Source organism: Podarcis bocagei, assembly GCF_964188305.1.
Source record: "Podarcis bocagei genome assembly, chromosome: 15".
NCBI classification, from domain to species: Eukaryota; Metazoa; Chordata; class Lepidosauria; order Squamata; family Lacertidae; genus Podarcis; species Podarcis bocagei.
The window spans coordinates 1,632,001-1,647,423 of record NC_138141.1 but is presented as its reverse complement, the minus strand read 5'-3'; the positions used below and the strand labels follow the sequence as shown (position 1 = coordinate 1,647,423).

The 15,423-nt window shown below is 43.6% G+C and overlaps 2 protein-coding genes across 5 annotated transcripts in view; one reads left to right on the top strand and one right to left on the bottom strand.

The window, feature by feature from the left end:
* The window catches only part of LETM2 (leucine zipper and EF-hand containing transmembrane protein 2), a 267,600-nt gene that overhangs the window by 153,264 nt on the left and 98,913 nt on the right, over positions 1 to 15,423 (top strand). The window lies entirely within an intron of this gene.
* NSD3 (nuclear receptor binding SET domain protein 3) overlaps positions 1 to 15,423 on the bottom strand; it is an 82,835-nt gene that overhangs the window by 19,212 nt on the left and 48,200 nt on the right. For 2 of the 4 annotated variants that reach the window (XM_081171368.1, XM_081171371.1), the window contains 2 exons: positions 5,743 to 5,892; positions 2,460 to 2,616 (listed from right to left, as the gene is read on the bottom strand). In XM_081171368.1, the coding sequence (XP_081027494.1) occupies positions 2,460 to 2,616; positions 5,743 to 5,892 (307 nt within the window). The remainder of the gene's footprint in view (positions 1 to 2,459; positions 2,617 to 5,742; positions 5,893 to 15,423) is intronic. The other 2 variants (XM_081171369.1, XM_081171370.1) reach the window with 2 other exon arrangements.

Below are 15,423 nucleotides of genomic sequence, written 5' to 3'. Positions count from 1 at the left end.
TTGTTTAGTTGTGTCCGACTCTTCGTGACCCCACGGACCAGAGCACGCCAAGCACTTCTGTCTTCCACTGCCTCCCGCAGTTTGGTCAAACTCATGCTGGTAGCTTCGAGAACACTATCCAACCATCTCGTCCTCTGTCGTCCCCTTCTCCTTGTGCCCTCCATCTTTCCCAGCATCAGGGTCTTTTCCAGGGAGTCTTCTCTTCTCATGAGGTGGCCAAAGTCTTGGAGCCTCAGCTTCAGGATCTGTCCTTCCAGTGAGCACTCAGGGCTGATTTCCTTCAGAATGGAGAGGTTTGATCTTCTTGCAGTCCATGGGACTCTCAAGAGTCTCCTCCAGCACCAGAATTCAAAATCTTTCACTCTTACTGTGAATATAAAAAGAGGGAATGCCGCCTCCCCCAGCTGCACTATGCTCCGGAGAAGAGGGGAAGAATACAAATACGACGAAAAATAAAATCTGCAAAGTATTTTGTACAGGTAACCCACATCTTTTGCTAATTTCACTTATGTGATTGCAGCTTTGCACGCTTGGCCAGAAAATAATGAATTAAATACAAAGTGTGTGGAGTAGGCAGAGAGAAGGGCCAGTGGGTGGTCTAAGCAGAATAGTAACCCCCCTACATCCCCCTTCCTCTTCCTTTCTGCAAGGCTGGCTCGGAAACAGTGACTCACACAAATCCTGTCCCTCGGGCTGGGCTCCTCTGCATGGGGTAACCAGAGCCCAGCAGCCCCAGGAAAGAGCCCAGCAGCAGCATGGAGAACGCGGTGTGGAGAAAGCTGCTAAGAGACCCGCTACTGTAAGCAAGCTGGAGGGCTTAACAGCTTTCTCCATGCTGGGCTTTCCAGATACAAAGAGAACAGGAAAAACCAGAAAGCAGAGCCAGGGTGGGGTAAAGATGTTCTTTTTTAAAAGAAAGTTTGCGAGTTTGCAGGGATAGAACAGAAAGAGCAGCAGCAGTCAAGGAAGGAGAGGCGGCAGCAGCAGCAGCAGCTAGAAGATGACTGAGGAACGCTGCTGAGGGAAGGAGGCTGCGTGAGGACAAGTGGTGTTTCCTGAGACCCCAGTAAGAAAGCCGGAGGGCTTAACAGCCAGATCTCAGGAGGTGGGAGCAGTTCTAGGGGTTGTGGAGGCTTTGAGCAATTTAGAAACATAACCCCTGCATAAGATGTGAGTTACCTGTATAGTTTTAAAAAAGAAATCATGATAATAATAATAATACTAATTTTTATTTATGCACCGCCCTCCCCAGCCAAGGCTGGGCTCAGAGCGGCTTACAAGCAATAATAAAAACAAGTTGAATGTGTCAGGCCTGGTCGTTGTCCTCTTCCGATCACCACACAAACACTTCTTGTTCTTTTATAACTTTTTATTGCGTATTAACAAAACAATCTTATAAACGGTTCTTAACTCTTCTTCCTCAGCGTCACTTCTTTCAGCTACCTTCTGAGCTCTGCTTCTCGGTGACCAGCCACTCTCAAAATGGCGAAGGCGCCCTTTCCTTCACTTTCCTGCTCTTTTTCCTACCCTCCTGGCTAGAGCTGGCTTGGATCTCCCCTCCTCCCAATCTGAGCTAGAACTGAAGCCTTGCCTTTCCTGGGAACAGCCGGTCCCTCCCTCTTGTTCCTCTTGCTCTCTTCTGCTCCTCCCCCCCCTTGGGGAATGCTTTCTCCCTCTGAGAAACTGGAAACTTCTAACTCTTCCCTGACAGAATGATTACAACTTAAAAACAAAATTAAAATACAACATTAAAATATTGAAACATTGAAATGTAGCCTCATCGCAGGAGGAGAAGGAAAGGAAAAAGAAAGAGGGGGAGGGAATCAAATTGGCTCCAAGCCAAAGGCCAGGCGGAACACCTCTGCCTTACAGGCCCTGCAGGAAAAAATCAGATCCTACAGAGCCCTGGTCTCACGAGGCAGAGCGTTCCACCAGGCCTTTGAGAAGGCCCTGGCTCTGGCTGAGGCTAATCTAACTTCCTTAGGGCTCGGGACCTCTAGGGTGCTGCTATTTATGGACCTTGAGGCTCTCCGTGGGGCATAGCGGGAGAGGCGGTCCCGTAGGTACGAGGGTCCTAGGCCTTGAAGGGCTTTAAAGGGCAAAAGCAGCACCTTAAATCTGACCCTGTACTCTACCGGGAGCCAGTGCAGTTTGAAAAGCACTGGGTGAATATGCTCCCATGGCAGAGACCCCGTGAGGAGCCTCACTGCAGCATTCTGCACCCGCTGGAGTTTCTGGGACAGCTTCAAGGGCAGCCCCGCGTAGAGCGAATTACAGTAGTCAAGCCTGGAGGTGACCGTCGCATGGATCACTGTGGCCAGGTCGGGGCGGGAAAGGTAAGGGACCAACTGCTTGATGCGGCGAAGGTGGAAAAATGTCGCCTTGGCTGTTGCTAGAGTAGTAGTAGTAGTAGTAGTAATGGGATAACCACAAAGTATTTTGAGTTGGGCTTCACTTGCCTGTAGTTTCCCAGCTTGACCCAAACAATCTGCTTGTACCGTAGCTTCTTGCCCACTTTGCAGTCATTGCAGTTCCAGGAGCCCTCTGGCATCTCGATGTTGAGACATTCCGGGTGGAAGGACGCTGGACATGATTCACAGCACAACAGCTTCCCACCTTTAAACAAACAACATTGCTCAGTTTATAGTTAAAGGTGGCGGGCAAGATTCACCGTCTCTCAAGTGCAATATGCCCAGGATTACCAACCCATACAATACAAACGGCAAAACAAAAGGATCAAGTCAAATTTACAATGCTGGATTTAAAAACACATATTCTGTATGTACAAGACTAATAAAAAAAACACCTCCCAAGCCATGTGATTTGCTAAAGTACATCAACTTTTTATGTTATACAGCCAAATCAGACCTACTTTTGAATATAAAAAAAACTATGTGGAAGTTTCCTTTTCTTAGGCAGTCTTAATATTAAGAGATGCCAATATTTCAGATAAATGACTGGTTGTAATATGTTTTAAACCAGCATTGCCATGACTGAATCCCTTAGCAATCAGTTAGTGCATAAAAGTCAGCCTATAGGTTGATCAATTTTTTTCTGCTTCAAAAACGATACAAGAGAAAAATAAATTCTATTATCTCTAAATTGCAAATCTTTGCTGACTCTCCAAAACAAAGGTTTCCTGCACTACGTGGCTTGTGCAGATGTAACAATTCCCTTCTCTAAAGTGCACAGCAGGCTAAACTCACTTGCGCATCCCTCCCTCCAAACACTTTCCCTACTTTTCTGCTTTTGGAGCAAACCACACAGTAGCCTGACATCTGCACCAAGGTTGGCTCTTACTATGGGAAGCTTCAAACCAGTGTGATCAGGGACATCACATCTGCACGAGCTACCTGTATTTTGAAGTAGTTAAATATTTATACTAACGGATGGGGATATTTGCAAGTGGGGACTTGATTTTTGTTCAAATATGTTGTTGATAGCAAACAAGCACTCTTGCAAAGCTGGGGGCCCCCTCAAAATTTAGGACACAGCATTAAGCTGCTTTTGTGGGACTTTTTAGTATCTGGAGAAATTTGGATTCATGTTTTCCAAAAGGCTGTCAGAAAATCTTGTCCACCTATAGACTTTCAAAGCTGTGATTGCACTGGTTGTTATAGAGCTCAAAAAAGAGTTTGTTAAAACAACAACAAAATAATTACTATATTTCCTCTGCTGTGGATGCAATAAAGCCTAAAATGCTTGATTTCCCTTTCATTTCAAAATCCCACAATTAATTCTAAAAGTGTAAACACCATTTCAGAGGAAATACAGCTCCAATCATTGAAAAAAATGCCCAAACAAGGTAAAATGTCAAAAAGATGTGAAAACCAAAGCAAACAACCAACAAAACACACACACACACACACAATTTTCCACTGCTAAGCAGGAAATTGGCTCTTACAATGCATTAGTAAGATTTGCTGAAGCTAAGCATAAAGAGGGCTCAAAATAATTCTGAGTGTCTCAAGTCTCTCAGTGATGGAGACTAGCTTAAGAACAGCAACAAGGTGAGTGAGCTATTAGCAAAGGGAACCAGGTCAACACTCTTTTGGAGAGTTCAAGCACTCAGAAACAATAGAAGCTGTTTTCCAAACTTCACAGACAAAAGCCCTAGTTTGGACAAGGCTCCAACTGTGTACAGCTCACATGCAGTTGAGGAGGCAGGCCCAACCAAAGTCCTCATAGTGAACATTATGGGTTCTTATCCAACTAGCATCTACTTGGAATAGACCCACTGAAATTAACAGACCTCAACTAGCCGTGTTTATTAATTTCAGTGGATCTACTTTGAGTTTGTCTTATGTTGGATGCAACCTCATGTTTTCCTAAGAGTTATATGTGCCAAGTGGAAGTGAAGGCAGGGAACATGGCAGATGGCTGGGTAAGCTTCTCCTGTGGATAGATAGGGTCTATACATGCATGGAACCTCTCCAAATTCCTTCAAAACTGGTGTCCTACTCTTGTTCTCATTTGAACTGAAGGACTGTTGCAGAGTTGTCACCTGGCTCGTCTTCTGTCCTTTCTGAGTCTCAAAATTAAACAGCAATTGTGAATCTTTGGAAATTTAAAGAAAGATTACAACTTTGCAAGAGTCATTTCTACATGTGAAGCCCTTAAGAGAATTATTCAGTAGCATCAGGTGACCACATTTTTAAAGCCATCCTTCCTATTCCCAACTGTCTCTTGCTGGAAGGACTAAATTTGCTTCTTCAAATGTAGTTTCTTAGGAACCCCCATGAGAAGTATTGTTCCAGGGAGAGGTAGAGAAACAAATCAGCTGTGTGTAATATGCCCATTCTGTTATACCACATTAATGAAAATGGATGAGGGGATAAGAACATAAGAACAGCTTTGCTGGATCAGGCCAAAGGCGTGGGTATTATTTATTAGCAGCAGTCCAGCATTCTGTTCTCATGTGGCTAGTGAGATATCTATGAGAATCCCACAAGCAGGACATGAGCACAACAACCCTCTCCTACTCAGGTGTTCAGAGGACACACTGCCTGTGATGCTGGAGGCAATAAATAGTCATTGATAGCCTTATCCTCCTTAAGTGGCGACAACTGGTCAGAAGGAATCTTCTGGGAATTAAACCAGCAAAAGCTATCTAGCTGCCTAAGAAATAAGCAATTAAAAGGCTGCCTTCTTCCTCATGGAGACTGAATAAGTCGAGCAAAGGGTTCTCTACAGAAAAATGGCAGTTGAGAAATATGAAAGCCATCCAGGCAGAAATGGCAAGGATTGGTTCAAATACATGGCAGCCCCATACGATTGATGGCTTGAAAAGGGGTCTTGGTGATCTTACAAATCACGGCACCAAAAATCTTCTCCTGGAGTCACTGGCTAACATACTTGCAACCTCTAGGCAATCCCATTCTGGCTGTGAAACAGGTCTGAACGAGGCTCAAATGGGCATTTCTCTCATTTAGTGTGGTTAACATGCAACACAAAGACAAAACAGATTCTGTCTCACGGCTTTCAGGAAAGTCTATTAGATTTGGTTGGTAAAGTGCAGCTCAGTAACAGAGCGGAATTTAGCAATTATTTTAAGCCCCTTTGTAATATTTTTGCCAACATGAATGCACACTCACAATAAGCAATGAGTGAAGTTTATCAAGCGCAACAAGAAGGTGCTGGATGAGCATAGAGAGCTTGATTTGTTTTTAAAAGCAAACAAAAAGAAAGGAAAAGCAGGAAAGTGAAAGAAAATTAAAAAGAGAAAGAAGCTATTTTGGTTACCTTTCTCACATTTCTTTTTGGAAGCTGACGAAGAAGGAGGAATCATAGGTAATTTCATCAACTCAGCACGATTTGATTCATTCAGTAGGTAGTGGGACTTATTGGCATATGAACTGAACAGGGGGTCTGAATGATCCTGCACTATCAGCCCTATACGAAACAAACAGAAAGAAATGAGTTGCAATGAAGCTACCCATGATTCCATAAGGAGAAAAATAAAATAAAACCAAATTAAACACCTACTATGCATATTTTACTTATGTTTTAAGTATGGAAAGAAAAGTGATGTGATGAGGAAAAAGAAAAAGTGAGAGAGAAAACGGTTCTATGTCTACGGAGAGGTTGTTATGTTGAATAAGATAGCATCTATGTGCCTAAGTATATAGGATTAAAGATAAGATATAGGTCCAACATTGTTTTTCACATGTGCTCTATTTTAACCTGCACACTTGAGAAAACACATCTGTGACTTTCCCTATAACCGATCTACCCTCAGAAAGGAAAGGCAGCTAATTGGGAAACATGCTGCCAATCCCATCAACAGGGGCTAAGAACTTAAGACCACACGTAAGCCACAGCCACGTTAAGAATCACCTAGAGAGGATTCAGAGCTTGGCTGCAACTTCTGCTGCACAATGCAGTCCTGAATCAATGCCCTTCTTAGATGTTGCTTCACGGGAGCAATTTCAGCCTGGTGAAATTGTTAGACTCAACAACATCTGATTGATGTGCCATGTTTATCTGAGTATTCCTTTCCCCAAATCATCATTAGGAAGAATGAGTAGGGGGGTTGGATGGTTGTGGTGTAAGGGAGGCATCATGATCAAATAAATGCAGTAAAATGGGGATCAGACATTTCACATGTCATGGTAAACCATCGTGAGCGGTTTGCCATAGAACATGCAGGTGGCTCCTGTTTCACGTCTGCCCTGGCAGGAATGGGAACAGCATTATGTCCAAACCAGGGATCTAACAAACCACCCCTGCGGAGACATGAACAAACCTCAGCCTCAGATCATGGCTTGTCTGGAGTGAAATAAAGCACATTCCCCAGGTTGAAGGTAACCTTGCACAGGGATTGTGATTTGTTGTAGCCACTAGTGAAGCAGCAAAGCACAAGTCATCTGCACATACATATCAAACCATTTATGCCAAAATGCAGCCATTACTCCCCCCCCCCACAGTACCCCCACACGGATATATTTTAGAGAGTCTCACCAGATTGAGATTTCTCTCCAGTAAGTTAACACTGGAGCATAGTTTCTTTTAATTTTTACCAGTCTCCAGTGACTAAGGAAAGACCCCAATATACAAAAGGGATGAAAAACAATAAAATGACTTTTCCAGAAACAACTGCAGGACACAAAGCATGATTTAATTAAAAGTCTCCTCAACCAAAGCATCCTAGGTTTGGCAACTCTCATGGCAAAGGGGACAGTTTCTCCTGACTTCCAGCTTCAACAGAACTTTTTCTTTCTTTACTTCTTCCTCCTTACACAAATTAAAAGTGTAAAACATACATATTGATCAGTGCACATCTATGCTGCATGGAATCTACATGCTAGAGAGCACGATCTTTCAAGAAAAAGGGGCCATATACAACTAATTCACTTAGAGCATACCCACTGAAATTAATGGACCTAAGTTACTGAGTAAGAAAAACACTGGATACAGCCCCAAGATTCTAAGCCATCAAGGCTATAAAATTTGTGAATGTGCAAAGGCTTCATAGGAAGAACCTGAAGTCTATTCCTCTGGTGACTAAGGCAAGGGAGGCAAGCCACGCTAAGTTAAACATTCCACGCATGCCAGTTCCATTTAAAAAGCTTATGTTATGAAGTGCATACTGCAGTCTCAACATTAAATGTTGGTTTCCTACACAAAAATGTACGTATGTTGAGGAGTAACGCACAAACAATTATCATGAGATGTCTGAATTGTATTTGTTCTCAGGGACCCCAGTATTTACTAGAACTGCTATCAGCCAAGCTAGGAGGCAAACCCAGAGAAAGATCAGGAAAAAATCATTATAAACATGATTATAAACCATGCAGCAAAATCAACACTGCAGGCCACTAAAATTCTGGTTAGCTTTATTCCTCCTTTTTGTTAGCAGCAAAGCACCCCAGAATTTTGGGGTTAGCCTTACATGGAAATGTGGCCAACATAAACTTTTGTCTTCAAACTACAGAAGGCACACATGATAATCAACAGAACACTTTGGGAATCTTAAAATTTTATTACAAAAGCTAAGAATTCATCCATTTTACTCAGATTTGGGACAAGTCTCCATTTTATACCCTCGCATGGCAAGACTACACTATACTCTCTCAAAGCCTTGTTACACTTCCAAAGTTGTTGTCTCTGAAACACGTGTTCCTAACAGTGACCAATACATCTCAAAAGTAAATGCAGGATATAGCTGCAAAGTACTGAAAGCTATTCTTCAATGCATTTTTTCTTTTAAAAAAATCCTAAACATGCCTACTTAGAAGTAAGCCCCCTTGACTTCAAGGTAACTGTGTCTTGGATTACAGCCTTCATTACAGAACCGTCAAGAAATACATCTCTGTGAAAACCAGATCAACAAGTCAACGTACAAGAAAGTATTTTTTCTCCTTGTTCTTATTATTCAATGTATTACTATTCCACCTTTCTCTAATGTTGGGATTCAAGGCGGCTTCCAACATTAAAAAATAGCATCACAAAATATACAGTAATAAAAATTAACAAGTTAAACCCAATAGTTTAAATATATCAAAACACATTTAGAAGTAGCAATTGAAATCCAATGTGCCCTTACATCAGCCCAGTGACCAGCATCGTCTGCAAGAATAGCAAAGAGGGAGCCAGTCTAGCCTCTCCTGAGAGGGAATTCCACAATATGGGACCAGCCACAGATGAAGCTCTATCTCTGGTGCACCCCCCACATGCTTGTGAGGTTGATGGGACTGACAGAATGTCATTAGTCAGGGAGCAGGCAGGGTATTAATGTGCCATCCTGTGTGCCTTTGGATCACACAAGAGCCCCATTTAGCCCGCTGTGCTAGTTGGAGCTGATGGGAGTCCCATTATTATGTTCACTAAACCACAATACAAAAGGAACATTGGACACTTACCATGAAGGTTCCCTTCTGGTTTGGAGTGAAGAAAAACCCAATCAGGTGGGCTGACTCTTACCACCCAGAAAATTAGAGAACATGTGAGCAAACCTTTGCAGCTCAGCCTGGTCATGTAGACTCCTTCTCAGCTCTGCCCTATATGGCCAAGCTTGAGGAAGAGTTTGCTGAGAAGTGTAAAGAACTGGAGCTCCAGGGGACCTGATGCCAGCCAGAGGCCTCAGCAGATGTAACTGTTCAGGAGTGTCCAATAAGTGCTAGAGGTTGGCTGTGGTAGAGTGAGCCTTGGATGCCTTGTTCACCCCCCAAAAGAAGATAAGTGCCCCAAGTTCCTTTCTCAGTTTAGAGTAAAGGAGCATCCGATAGTGTGATGTGTGCAAAAGCTGCCCTGATCACAAGGGAGGGAAACAGAAAATGAACAGTGGCTGAAGTTCATAGAATCATAGAATCATAGAATCATAGAGTTGGAAGAGACCACAAGGGCCATCGAGTCCAACCCCCTGCCAAGCAGGAAACACCATCAGAGCACTCCTGAAATATGGTTGTCAAGCCTCTGCTTAAAGACCTCCAAAGTAGGAGACTCCACCACACTCCTTGGCAGCAAATTCCACTGTCGAACAGCTCTTACTGTCAGGAAGTTCTTCCTAATGTTTAGCTGGAATCTTCTTTCTTGTAGTTTGGATCCATTGCTCCGTGTCCGCTTCTCTGGAGCAGCAGAAAACAACCTTTCTCCCTCCTCTATGTGACATCCTTTTATATATTTGAACATGGCTATCATATCACCCCTTAACCTCCTCTTCTCCAGGCTAAACATGCCCAGCTCCCTTAGCCGTTCCTCATAAGGCATCGTTTCCAGGCCTTTGACCATTTTGGTTGCCCTCCTCTGGACACGTTCCAGTTTGTCAGTGTCCTTCTTGAATTGTGGTGCCCAGAACTGGACACAGTACTCCAGGTGTGGTCTGACCAGAGCAGAATACAGTGGCACTATTACTTCCCTTGATCTAGATGCTATACTCCTATTGATGCAGCCCAGAATTGCATTGGCTTTTTTAGCTGCCGCGTCACACTGTTGGCTCATGTCAAGTTTGTGGTCAACCAAGACTCCTAGATCCTTTTCACATGTACTGCTCTCAAGCCAGGTGTCACCCATCTTGTATTTGTGCCTCTCATTTTTTTTGCCCAAGTGCAATACTTTACATTTCTCCCTGTTAAAATTCATTTTGTTTGTTTTTGCCCAGTTCTCTAATCTGTCAAGGTCGTTTTGAAGTGTGATCCTGTCCTCTGGGGTGTTAGCCACCCCTCCCAGTTTGGTGTCATCTGCAAATTTGATCAGGATGCCCTTGAGTCCATCATCCAAGTCGTTGATAAAGATGTTAAATAAGACCGGGCCCAAGACAGAACCCTGTGGCACCCCACTAGTCACTCTTCTCCAGGATGAAGAGGAACCATTGATGAGCACCCTTTGGGTTCGGTCAGTCAGCCAGTTACAAATCCACTGAGTGGTAGCAGAGTCAAGACCGCATTTTACCAGCTTCTTTACAAGAATATCATGGGGCACCTTGTCAAATGCCTTACTGAAATCAAGGTAGGCTATATCCACTGAGTTCCCTTCATCTACCAGGCTTGTAATTCTGTCAAAAAATGAGATCAGGTTAGTCTGACATGACTTATTTTTCAGAAATCCATGCTGACTATTGGTGATCACAGCATTCCTTTCTAGGTGCTCACAGACTGTTTGCTTAATGATCTGCTCCAGAATCTTCCCTGCTATTGATGTCAGACTGACTGGGCGGTAATTATTTGGGTCCTCTCTTTTCCCCTTTTTGAAAATAGGGACATTTGCCCTCCTCCAGTCTGCCGGGACTTCGCCTGTTCTCCAGGATTTCTCGAAGATGACTGCCAGTGGTTCTGAGATCACATCTGCCAGTTCTTTTAATACTCTTGGATGCAGTTCATCTGGCCCTGGAGACTTGAATACATCTAAACTAGCCAAATATTCTTGTACTGTCTCCTTAGTTATTCTGGGCTGTGTTTCCTTTGCTGAATCATTTGCTCCAAATTCTTCAGGTCGGGCATTGTTTTCTTTATCGGAGAAGACTGAGGCAAAGAAGGCATTGAGGAGTTCAGCCCTTTCTGTGTCCCCTGTTTGCATTTCACCATCTTCTCCTCTGAGTGACCCCACTGTTTCTTTGTTCTTCCTTTTGCTACGAACATACCCATAAAAGCCTTTTTTGTTGCTTTTAACCTCTCTAGCAAGCCTGAGTTCATTCTGTGCTTTAGCTTTTCTGACTTTGTGTCTACACGTGCTGGCTATTTGTTTGAATTCCTCTTTGGTGGTTTCCCCCCTTTTCCATTTTTTGTACACATCCTTTTTTAATCTTAATTCAGTTAAAAGTTCTTTAGATAGCCACCCTGGCTTCTTTAGGCACCTTCCATGTTTCCGTCTCATTGGTATTGCCTGACGTTGTGCTTTTACTATCTCCCTCTTAACAAACTCCCAGCCATCATGAACTCCCTTTCCTTTTAGTATTGCTGTCCATGGGATCTCACCCAGCACTTCCCTAAGTTTTATGAAGTCGGCTTTCTTAAAGTCAAGAAATTGAGTCCTAGTATGCTTGGCTGCTCCTTTCCGCTGTATAGTAAACTTCAGAAGAGCATGATCACTCGCGCCTAATGATCCTTCCACTTCTACCCCACTAACCAGGTCATCAACATTGGTTAGGACCAGATCTAAAATGGCTGTTCCTCTTGTTGCTTCTCTCACTTTCTGGACAATGAAGTTGTCTGCAAGGCCAGTGAGGAATCTGTTTGACCTTATGCTCTTGGCTGAGTTTGACGTCCAACAAATATCCGGGTAATTGAAGTCCCCCATTACTACTATCTCCCTTCCTTTTGCATGCTTGGCCATCTGTTCCAGGAAGGCATCATCTATGTCCTCCGTTTGGCTTGGGGATCTATAGTAAACTCCCACAATGAGGTCTCTGCTATTCTTCTCTCCCTTAATTTTGACCCAAATGCTCTCACATTGGCTTTGAGGTTCTAAATCTTGTATCTCTTCACAGTTCAAGCAGAGGGAGAACACGCTAGAGCACTCTCTCCCCCAAAGCCAACTCAGTGGAGGTAAAAATGTTTGGTGAACATGAAGGATTTCCTTATGGCTGCCCTGCAAATCTCCATGAGAAGAGCACTGCTAGAAAAAGTAGTGGTCTGATGTTTGCAAGAAAGTTCTGGTTTCTCTCCTGCGAAAAGCACATTAAATTCTTTTTTCTGGGTCTAGAACTGCTCCCATGTGCCATAAGCTTCTGGGTGGGTAGAGATGGCTTTTCTGCTTGTTTATAATGAAGCCAAAGTTTTCTGTAAGTCCTGTCGTGCTCTGTTCCTGGATAAAGACCCAAAGAGCAGGAGGTGAAAGGATGCTACTGATATCAGTGTCTACCTGTCTGCTGGTATACAAAGCTCATGAGTTGCCCAAACAGAGAGGATACGGGGATATGAAGGCATGGCCCTGTTAAATCTATGGAGTCCACTTTGTGAACTGCCTCCCTGGTGGTCCTGAGGGACTCCATCCTGAACTTGCAATAAATCCTGACACTGTTTACATATTCCAAGTCCAATATGGACATCCAGTTCCCTCTTTCCTTTGGGTCAACAAAGATGACTGACTAAAGCAGAGAATTATTCCTCTGAGGGAACTGGCTCAATGAACCCTATATCTAACAGATTCTGGATGATGTTATCACCTGTTTCACCTCCGACCAGAAGGCTGGCCATGGTCAAAAACAGTCTTTTGGTCTGGACTAAAATTATGTGACTGGGTTTAACACCCAGTTGTCCAATTAGGGTTCCTAGGTGAGGAGAAACAACTTCAATCTTCTTCCCACTGGAGGAAGGCTGGCAGCTCAGCAGGTCTGCCCTAGAATATGTGTCACCATATGGGCTTCAGTTTCTATAATCCCTGTAGTGAAATGAGCTTTTACTGAGGTGAAATGAGTAATAAGTATATCTAGGCTGTCCCTCCCCTGTTGGGATGCATTTGTCCTTTGTTTCTACAAGGGGTTGCTTGAGTACACATCACCAAAGAGACAAATCCTGTTAAAGGGCACTGATTAAAATGGGAGGTGTGGGGTGAACTCCCTCTACCAGAGTAGCAGTGATCACCTGGTGAAAAATGGCAAAGCATTCAGGGTGGGATCTACAATGAATGCCAAGGCCTCAGGCTTTGGCCAGCCTTGTCAATGCTCTATGGAGGATTCTATCATCCAAATCCTTGTTTTGAAGGTTTGCAAGTCAGAGAAATAAAATGATAATTAAAGAATGAAAGTAGAAGTGGCTCTTAAAGCCAGGGCTTAGTCCGAATGAGATTTCTTGACTGCCACATTGGATTTCTTTTCAATAGGCTCTTAATGCAACATTCATTATCCATAGGTAAGACAGCACATGACAACAAGACTGTCCCCAGGGAATCTACTACTGGGATTTCTAGTTTTTCCATTGGTTGGGAAGAAAGAGTGTAGAACCTGTGAGCTAGTTTAGCAGCCTTTTTGCTCTGTAAGGAGCTAGCCCATTCCAAGTCTACCATCTGAAGAGGAGGAGGAGGAAGAGCACTTCCTTGGAGGCTGACCAGAACTCAGAAAACACCAGTACGCCTCTGGAACTCATTGATGGCTGAGGAGCCAAGGTTGTAAACCAAGTGACAATAAGGCTTTTGCTAATAAAGGCAAAATATCATAATTATGAGTAAGTCTGGTAGTGGATTACCCATCAGTTATGCTGCCAAGTGACCCTTCTCTAGCTCCCTTCTCCAAGCTACTCTGTTGTTGGAAGTCCCCTTGATTAAGAGGGGAGAATGAGGTGCCTGTATGGGAAGCCCTGAGAGGCAACATTCTGCAGGAGGATAGAAAGCCAGCAGATGTGAGTTCAGGCAAATACTGATTAGGTTCCTCTGATAAAGAGTGAACAAGCAGCATGGATTGTTTAGCTGGGGGCTTTTGTCTGGCTTCTAGCTATCCCTCCTGTCTGGGGACTGGGGGAGACAGAAAACTCTGAATGTGCTGATGCCATTCTAAAGTGTTTTTGAAATCTATCTTCTATCTATCTTCTTTGTTTTGTTTTAACATTTAATTGGTGAAATCATCAATAATAGCCCCATAAATTCTATGAATAAATTGTTCCTCAGTTAAAAAAAAAAGTCTGGAGGTGAAGGACTTAGTAGCCATGGAGGAGGGAGACCCCAAAGACGACATGGGGTGTAGCATTTGAGCAGTTGTGGTGCATTTTTGAAAAGGCACTGCATTCTGCTAAAGTTAGCTGCAGGCAGCTATGTGGGTTGGCTGCTTGATGCCCTGCCATCCTCTGAAAAGGGACTGCCATATAAATGTTTTTTCCTCATCTGCAGATGACACCTGCTACAAAGATGCAGAGGCTGAGATAATGGTGCTGAGAGCACCCTCCTCCTGCTTTGCTATCCCTTTGCATCAGCTGAGCTGGAGGGCAGGTCAGTGCTCCTCAGACTCCTCTGTTGTTGTTGTTGTTGGCTGGCCTTGAAACTTTGTAGTGACAGCGTCAGGCATGACAGGACCCCAGCAGTTGGCTGCACAAAAGCAGGAAGCAAGCAGAGGAGGAATCTACAGGGCTAGGATGAAAAGTTTGATCACATGTCCTCTGCCTTCCTGGGTGGTAGAAGGAATCAACCCACTCTGCATGCTTCCTTTGCCCCAAACTAAAAATGTCAACTGTAACAATTTTTTTGGCAAAAACCACACTTTCCCTTTTTCTCATTTGCCTTACACTTCAACGATTAATAGCATACCTAATATTTTTACCTACAGACTAGACAGTCCTAGCAGACAGAGCAATTTGAAACACAACAGACATCGCTGTGCTTTTGAAGAATACTGCTCAACATCAAAACCAGTAAATTTGGGAAGGGAAACAACTTTTACGAAAGAGAGAACAAAATGTACCAGCATCCCCATTCACCCCATGAAGGTTTCCAAGGACAATTGAAACCATGAACCTGAGAAGGCAACGGCCTAGAAAGAACAGTAATCAGAGGTAGGCAACTAGGTACAAAGCAAAGTGTTTGAAGGTCAGAACCCATTCATGGCTGTTGTGCATGTCTAATAAATACACTGTTGTTTGCATCAGCACTCTATTACTGTAGCAACCACAACTCACCCTGCAAACCTTGTCAATAGCCTACTATCCAACAAAGATTTTCAGAAATAGTGTGCATATATCTTAAAACGTGCAAAGAATTTTCAATTAGGAAGTAGAAATCTACAAGCTATTCCTTCACTGCACAAGTACTGCAACAGAGCAAATTTCACCACTCTGAAGGCCAACTGTAATTTCTCAGAGAAAATGTTTATGTCACCATCTCCAAGACAGAAACTGCTCAAAATTTGTCGGCATGGTGCCTTGCCTTGGGCACTGGCTCAACCACGTGGACAGTCTCCACATCAGGAGGTTGGCAAATGGTTCTCCAGTGAACTGGGGCAACCCATGAAGATTATGAGCCCCCATGTGAAAGCTTCTCGATGCAACAGCATGTGCAGCATCT